Below are 7,930 nucleotides of genomic sequence, written 5' to 3'. Positions count from 1 at the left end.
AGCCCCTCCGGCCCAACCCCGCGAGGTGGGCGTGTCCGAGCGTGCATGGCTGGCAGAGGGCGTGGTCATGGGCGGGGCCGGCGGCGGGGGTGGGGCCGCTGGCGCTGTCCGGTGCTGAAGCTCGGCCGGCGCCGCCGCAGGAGCGCCGGAGAGCGCAGCAAAGGGAGCTGGCGCCGCCTGGCTAACTAACCCGGGTCGGTCCCCTCGCTCCCGCGCTGCCATGGACTGAGCGCCAACCCGGCCGCGGGGATGGGGCCGCCGCTCCCGCTTCTGCTGCTGTTGCTGCTTCCGCCGCCGCTGCCTCGCGCCCTGCCCGCCCCCGCGTCTGCCCGCGGCCGGCAGCTCCCGGGGCGCCTGGGTGAGTGAGGGGCGCCGGGGAATGGGAGCAGGAGCTGGGTCCCGCGTGCCCGTGCGCAGCCGCAGGCCCCGCGCGGGGCCCCCCGCCGTGCGTCTTCCGGTCCCCGCGGCTACGTGGGGCGGGTTTCGCTCGCCTTCCCCCACCCCACCCCCCTCCCGCCTCAGTTTCCCTCCCCGGGGGCCGACCCCACCCCCCTGTGGCCACCGACTCCCGGGAGTCAGGGACTAGGGACCCGGGACGGCTCCACCACACGGTTGCCCACGCCCCGCGCCTTTGCGCACCCCCCACCCCCGGGTGTCCGCGCTTTGCGCGTGCCCCCAAGTGTCCGCGAGCCCTGCGTGCTCTCTCTCGTGCTCCCTACGTGTCCGTGTGCTCCGCGTGCTGCCTGGAGGGCCAGGACGCGGCTGCGTGCGTGGCTGGGCCCTTTCCGCCCAGCCTGGCTTCTCCTGCTACCCTGCGCTGCACCTGCCGTTCCTCCCCCGCCCCCCGCGGCTCACGAGGCAAATCCTCGGTCGATCTGCCGGTGGAGACCGGACCGACATTTTCCTTTCCTGACACGCGCAAGGAAAAGGAAAGGCGACAGGGAGGGAGGGCGGAATTGGTGGCCTTTCTGACATGGCACCTCCCTCCTGCTAATCTTGCCTGTTAAGGAGATTCACCACAAAACCAATGTTTGTAAGCGGCTTTGGGGCCAGAATTACCACACATAATGGGACTAGAACAATCAGTGTTGGAGAGAGTGCGCACGCACGCCTGGGGTAGGTGGACAGGGGTGAGCTGCAGCCCCGGCCTGAGCCTCCCCCCCCTCCCCAAAGCATACCTCAGGCTCCACTCCTCGTTCCCCCTGCTTCTGGTCTTCAGGGGTGTTTCCACTATGCAAAACTCAAAGGAAGGGACTGCACGGAAGGAGGTGGGCTTTGATCTACCAGCCCTTGGGCTGGTATAGGGCTTGTTTCCCCAGCTGTCCTGGCTTCCTAATGTCTTCACATTGAGGGTCTAGTTAAGTTTGGAGCTGGAGGGATTTCTTTTTTCGGTCTGTTTGCCCCAGAACCAGTTCACGGGCCCCTTATTCCTTACTGGATGGCCAAATGTGTCCTGCTTTCAGGAGGGGTGTGTGTGTGTGTGTGTGTGTGTGTGTGTGTGTGTGTGTGTGTGTATTCTATGGGGGTGATGCTTTTGCCTTGTAGTTCACTCCAGATGAGCCCAGAAGGCTAAGATACCCATCATTTTCTCCTCCCATATTCCTTTCTTACTGGTTAGAAATTGGCCTGTCACTTCACTGGAGGGCTGACTGCTAGGATGGCCAGACGCTACCACCACCGTTTACATACACAAGGCTGGAGGCAGGTCAGGGAGAATCAGGACAGCAGCAGAGAGGACCTCCCTCATGGCATAGCATGGGGGGACCTGCTTCCCTATGCAACTGCCAGCTCATAGCATTTTGCAAAAAAGCACAAAGAAGAAGGGAAGATGGCTGGGAGTGAGAGGGGGTGGCAAAGGAAACCCAAAGTGGAAGTCTTTGTAAAGAAGTCATTGAGCCATCACCTGCCTAACACAGCAGCGTTGCCTTGACAACAAGCAAAGTTGAGCCCTGTCATCGAAAAGGTGTGGCCTGCATTGCTGTCCCACCCTGAGCATGTATGGCAGAAGTATTGTCTGATGGCTCAGCCCCAAGGGTCAGGTCGGTGACTGTTGTCACCGTCCACCTTGGGGTGGGCATGCTGTTGCTGTCTGTGATACCATGGTCCATAAGGCAGTCTCAGGAATTGCTGGTTTTGTGGGGCAACAGTACAGACCCAGGCTTCATCAGGAAGGCTTTGTAGCCTTTAGGCAACAGTTACAGCCCCTCTTCACTGATGCACTGGCCCCAGCATTCCCTCCCCTTGGGCTGGCTACAAACATAGCTCTCCCTGAGTGGACTGCCCATTCTTAGGATGCCAGAGACTGCATATGGCCAGCCACCTTGGGGAAGGAGCTGCTGCTGTATTCTCTGTGATCCGTCTTATAACAGCCTTGGCAGCCTTGACTCAAATAATTATGCATAATTAAAGACACAGGAGGGATCTGGCAAAGCTGATTCTGTTGTCGGCCCCACCCCTTTCCTTCCAGTGCTGGGAACTGAACCCACGGCCTTGTGCATGTCAAGCAAGCATTCTGCTACTGAGCTACATCTCCAAGTCCTACCATCTACTCCTTTATTTAGCTGTTAATACTTAATCTGGGGTTGAGGTCTACAGAACAGATGGTTGAAGGAAAGCTGCATTGTTGTTTTATATTTTGTTTGTTTGTTTCCAGTTCTCCATTGCATTAAATAGCCTTTCGGGGTTAGAACCAGGGCCGGATGTTACCAGGATGTAAGTAAGGGCTGATTGGTTCTTCCTTTGTGGGACACCTTAGTTAGCCGGGTGCTCTTACCAGTTCAGTGGTGCCAAAGCTCTCTGTGTGACCCAGGGCCATTGGCAGCATGCCTGGGGTTATCCTCAGGACTTTGAGTCGTGCTTCAGGAGGCTGGATATAGCCCCCTTCTTGCCTGGCTTCACACTACTCTCTCTGCCACGTTAGCTCCAGCACTGGGACCTCCCCTTCCGCTGCATCTCTGTCAGGAAAGGATCCTTGATGAGTTTAACTATCTATGAGACTAGTTATAGCTGAATTGGAGGGGGGGGGCACAGGAATCTCATGGCAGCCTGTTGACTTTCTTTTCATATTCTCCCATCTTTGGGTGTCCTTGTTTCCCCCTGTCCGCTGTCCTCCGCCTCTGTCTGGAATTTCAGGACTTCCTGTCTCCAGGTTCTCAGGACTTTTTCCTGAGGTCTGGCTTTGAACATGAGCTGCCATTCTGTCATTCCACAGAGGCTGGTTTGTGAACTTGTTTAGGTAACCCCCACACCAAAAAAGGGGCAGGTGGACAAAGGACCCCGCCAACCGTTCCCCCCCAACCCCTCGCTAAAGTAACAGGCATGAACTGGCCAGAGCTGGAGCCCACTTTTCACACAGAATGTTCATTCTGACCCATTGTTCCTGTCTGCCCTCCCCTCCCCTCTTGCCCACGCGTGCTCTCATTCACCAGAGAGCCCACGCAGAGCTAAGAGGCAGAGCTGGCAGAGAGGCAGGAGTCGACTGGCTTTGTGAACTGCACGGCGTGATTGTTTATTTTTAAATCAAAGATTCCTCCTGCTCCCACAAAAGTGCAGATCCATGTTTGCCTCATGGGGCCTGGAGATTGTCATTCCATCGTCGGGTTCTTCAGAAATGAGCAGCCCACCCCAGCCTACCGGCACAGTCTGTGCTTGTGCCACTCCATCCACCTCAGGTGCAGGTGCTGTTCTCCAGATCTGTGGAGAACTCTCTGGTCTTCTAGCAGAAAGAGGTGCCAGACAACGGGGCTCCTGCACGGAGAGCTGTGAGGTGGCTGTTTCCTCTGTCCAGAGACGACAGACAGTTCTGCATGTGTCAGCCTGTGAGGGACGGGTGGGAATAAGAAAGATCTTCTAAATGGCTCCTTTTTGCTGAGCCCTGCTGTGCATTTCAAGGCCTGCTGTTATTCTCTCAAAGCAGACTCGCTTGTCAAGGTTACCAATCAGAGGTCTGTGTCAGTTGTCCCGGCCTCCTTTCCACCCCTCCCCAGGAAGAGAACACTTCATCTGTTTCTGCCCTTTACTCCTAGGTGGCCTTGGGTTCATCTTGCACACACTCCTGAGGCATCTGACGTACTTCCAACAATGTAGTTTTTTTATTTTAGTCTTCCATTCCCTGGGAAGACCAAGGTTGTAGCCTGGGGTCGGTCAGATGGAGAATAGGTGGTGGTGTCAAGTTTGAGGCCTGATAACCAAGCCTGGGGTCCTTGTAGATTCTTTTATGTGGCGATTTCTGGTTTTTGCTTGTTTGTTTGCACTGTTCTTTTTTTTTTTCCTCTCCCCACACAGTATTACCTGATTTGTGAATCAGTTTTGTTTTGTTTTTCCTTCTTTTTAAACGAATGTGGGGTTGAAAGAGGAGACTGGGAAGGAGGGGTGGATCACTCCACTTTCCCTCTCACATGTTCTAAGAAGAGTTGTTGCTGACCGTGGTAGCACCTTTAATCCCTTCACTTGGGAGGCAGAGTAATAGTGATCTCTGAGTTCAAGGCCAGCCTGGTCTACATAGTGTGTTTAAGAATAGGCAGTGTAACAGAGAGAACTTCCCCCCCCAAAAAAAGAATAAATAAAGAGGTGTTATTCTTGGAGTACCCCACTAGAATCACAAATCCTCTGTGTGCTGGCTAGCTATATATGTCAATGAGACATGAGAGTCATTTGCCAAAAGTGGACCTCAGTTGAGAAGATGCCCTCTCCAGGCTGACCTGCCAGGGCAAGCCTGGGGTGCATTTTCTTGACTGATGACTGGTGTGGTGGGGCCCGGCTCACCATGGGCTGTGCCAACCTTGAACTGGTGGTCTTGGGTGCTATAATCAAGTGGGCTGAACAAGCCATAAGGAGAAGTTCATAAGCAGTACTCCTCCATGGTGGTTTCTGCATCACCTCCAGGTTCCTGCCCTGCTTTATTTAGCTCTTGCCCTGACTTCCTTCAGTGACATGGTGTGACCTGAGAACTGTAAACTGAAACAAACCCTTTTGTCCCCAAGTTGCTTTTGGTCACCGTGTTCCACCACAACAGTAGAAAATTAATAGGAGAGATGTTTTTAGCTAAATGTGCCCCAAACTAAGTGCAAACTCTGTCTTTGGGAGGCAGATGTTTAAGGATTGCTTCAATGTGTGCCAAGACTTGGTAGCTTGGGAATCTTTTACATGTAGAAGGCAAATGAGGGCTGTAAGAGGAGGGCGGAGGTTTCACCTGGTCACATGTGAGAAAAAAGCCAGTGTGCCTGGCTACCAGAAGGCTGTCTTATCAGCTCTGGCAAGATGTTCCGTTTCCCATAGAAAGCAAACAGCCGACCGTGTGAATAAGTCCCAGCCCACTCAAAGGCACCTGGCAGCCGTCTCCACATTACTCTTAATTGACCTTGGTAAACGTAGACCCAGCAGGGCTGACTGTTTCTGATAGTGGTTGATAGGAGGCCCCAAACATCTGTCTTCGTTGCTGCCTGGAAACGGTGCACAAAGTTTGTCCAAGGGAGGTCTTTCCCTCCCTCCCTCCCCCCCTTTTAATCTATGCTGTGTCTAACAACTCTGTCAGCTCAGCTGCTCCGTAAATATCTAGGGCAGGAAGTGAAGGGGTGAGGCTCCCCTGGGAGCACCTCCTCGTTGTTGGGGTTAAAGACCTTTCCTGAGATAGCCATATCCAAACCTATACCTGACCAACGGTGACGTGTTCTTTTCCAGAAGTGAACTTTGAGCTGGGACCTTTACCTGCAGTAGCTCTCAGCCTTGGTTTGGAGCACTGGGTAGTTAGCACTGTTTCCTAGAAGCAATTGGCTTCAGGGCACCTCCGCTTAGTGGCCGAGGCTCTAGGGAATAACCATTGGTCAGAGGAGAGAGGGTCCTGCAGAGGGAAACATATACTCAGTGCTAAAACACACTGTTGAGCTTTGCCTCAAAGTTCAGTTTTTAAATGACCAGGGGCAGGAGAAATGGCTCAGCACTAGAGCCTGAACACCAGTCTCACAGAGGACACACAAGGCTGGTTCTTTGCATCCATGCTGGGATGTATCACAACTGTCTGTAACTCCAGCTCCAGAGGATCTGACGCTTCTGGTCTCCACAGTCACCCACACTCATGTTCACACACTCACATACAGACACATCATTGAAAGGAACCCTTCATGGGGGCGAGAGTGGCTCAGCAGGTCATGATCTGAGCTCAGGTCCCTATAGTTCATGTAAGTTCATGTAAGTGTCGTGGTGCACGTATGATCCCCTGTGCTTGGAAGGCAGAGATGAGGGATCCCAGCATAAGCTGGCTAGCCAGATTAGCTGGACCTGTGATTTCCGGGTTCAGCGTGAGATCCCGTCTCAATACATGAGGTGGCGAACTTCTGGCCTTCGTAAATAAGCGCACAAGTGTGCGTGTGCATCCCCAACAAGTATCCGTGTGTGTGAGAACATGTGCACGCACAGAGACATCAAACGCACATACGGAAAAGAAATGCCATATGGTACAGTTGGCTTTCTTCAGGTTCACAGTTCTACATAGGCATTCAGGGGCTGTTGCCGTGTGACCGGCTACCTCAAGCTCCTGTCATCAGGATATCCCTACCATGATGAATTGCATACATCATTGAACCAAGAGCCAAAATAAGCCCTTTCTTAAGTTGCTTTTGTCAGCGTGTTTTATCACTGTGATGGGATAAGTAGCTAACATAGGTGGTGAGGGAAGGTTTGGGGGACAGTGCTGGACCTGTAATGTCAACTACATGGACCTCCTCCCTTTTCCTAGTGGGTAGCCCAGAGCTGGAGAGAATTCCTGTTGTAGGACACAGGGACTTGGAAGAACTCTTCTTCTCTTCCATTGGGATACGTAGCCTCAACTGAACAAAGCAGGCGGCTGCTTTTGGAGTGGGAAAGGCTCATTTGTCCATCGTCACCCATCTGCGAAGGGCTTAGAATCTTTTGGCCACTGGTGGTGGGTCTGATCCAGGGAACTGTCAACATGCTCTTCGGTCAGGTGTGAATTTGGGTTTTACATGAGTCATCAGACTCAAAATATTTGGCTTGCTTTCAGGAGTTTGATACTGGAAGTCGACGGCTCCCTTTGGAAACCCTTCAGCCTCTTCCGTAGTGGCAGGAACGAAAGGTCAACAATGAAGGGCACCTGTAAAGTTGGTTTTCCAAACACTTGCTTTGCTTCCATCAGATGGAGCACTACCTTCAAGGGCACACATGCATTCTCATCCTTACAGAGGACAGTGAGCCACTAAAGGGAGCCATCCCGAGCCTGCTGGTCACCAAGCACCAGGCTCAGTTCACCTGTTGTTACACTTCCCCGCTCACACCGAAGCTTGCAGAGGAGGCAGGCACCCATCCCACCATGAAGGCCTATTTGACCTTTAAGCCCTGGGGGGTCTTATGGATTCTGAGCAGAACCCTGCAGTCAGATACAGGTTATGTCTGGACACTGCTGGAAGGACTCTAGAAGAAAGACTGAACAGTTTCCCACAGGGAAAGGGAACTTCCTGGGCAGCACAGGCCAGTCCTGGCTTCTGTGTGCACGACAGAACAATTGCTTGTGCTGGCTGCGGCCTTCTGCTAATGCTGGAAGATGCTTCTGATGCTCTGTGTGCCCTGGCAGCGTTGCGATGCAGCCCGTGGCGGCAGCTAGGCTGCCTCGTGACTTGAGGCCAGATCAGCTGCCTGCATATTCTCTGAGATGATGGGGGAAGTCCTTCTGTTTCTCTTATTGGTTGATGAATAAAACACTGTTTGGCCAATAGCCAGGCAGGAAGCATAGGTGGGTTGTCCAGACCAAGAGAAGGCTGGGAAAAGGAAGGCAAAAGGAGGCCGTGGGAAGAGACGTCATGTAGAGACCAGGAAGATGGGGCATACCAGGTGCTCTCTGGTAAGATAAAGCCATGTAGAAATACATAGATTAGTGGTTATAGGCTAATAATTAAGAGAGAGCTAGCCAGTAAGAAGC

General features: G+C 53.3%; 1 protein-coding gene across 1 annotated transcript in view; it reads left to right on the top strand.

Annotated features, from left to right (window-relative positions):
• The first annotated feature begins 249 nt into the window (after positions 1–249).
• The window catches only part of Ptprn2 (protein tyrosine phosphatase receptor type N2), a 680,302-nt gene continuing 672,621 nt past the window's right edge, over positions 250–7,930 (top strand). The window contains exon 1 of the mRNA XM_027417041.2: positions 250–358. Within this exon, the coding sequence (XP_027272842.1) occupies positions 250–358 (109 nt within the window). The remainder of the gene's footprint in view (positions 359–7,930) is intronic.

Source organism: Cricetulus griseus, chromosome 5 (genome assembly GCF_003668045.3).
Source record: "Cricetulus griseus strain 17A/GY chromosome 5, alternate assembly CriGri-PICRH-1.0, whole genome shotgun sequence".
NCBI classification, from domain to species: Eukaryota; Metazoa; Chordata; class Mammalia; order Rodentia; family Cricetidae; genus Cricetulus; species Cricetulus griseus.
This window is presented reverse-complemented; position numbering and strand designations above follow the sequence as displayed.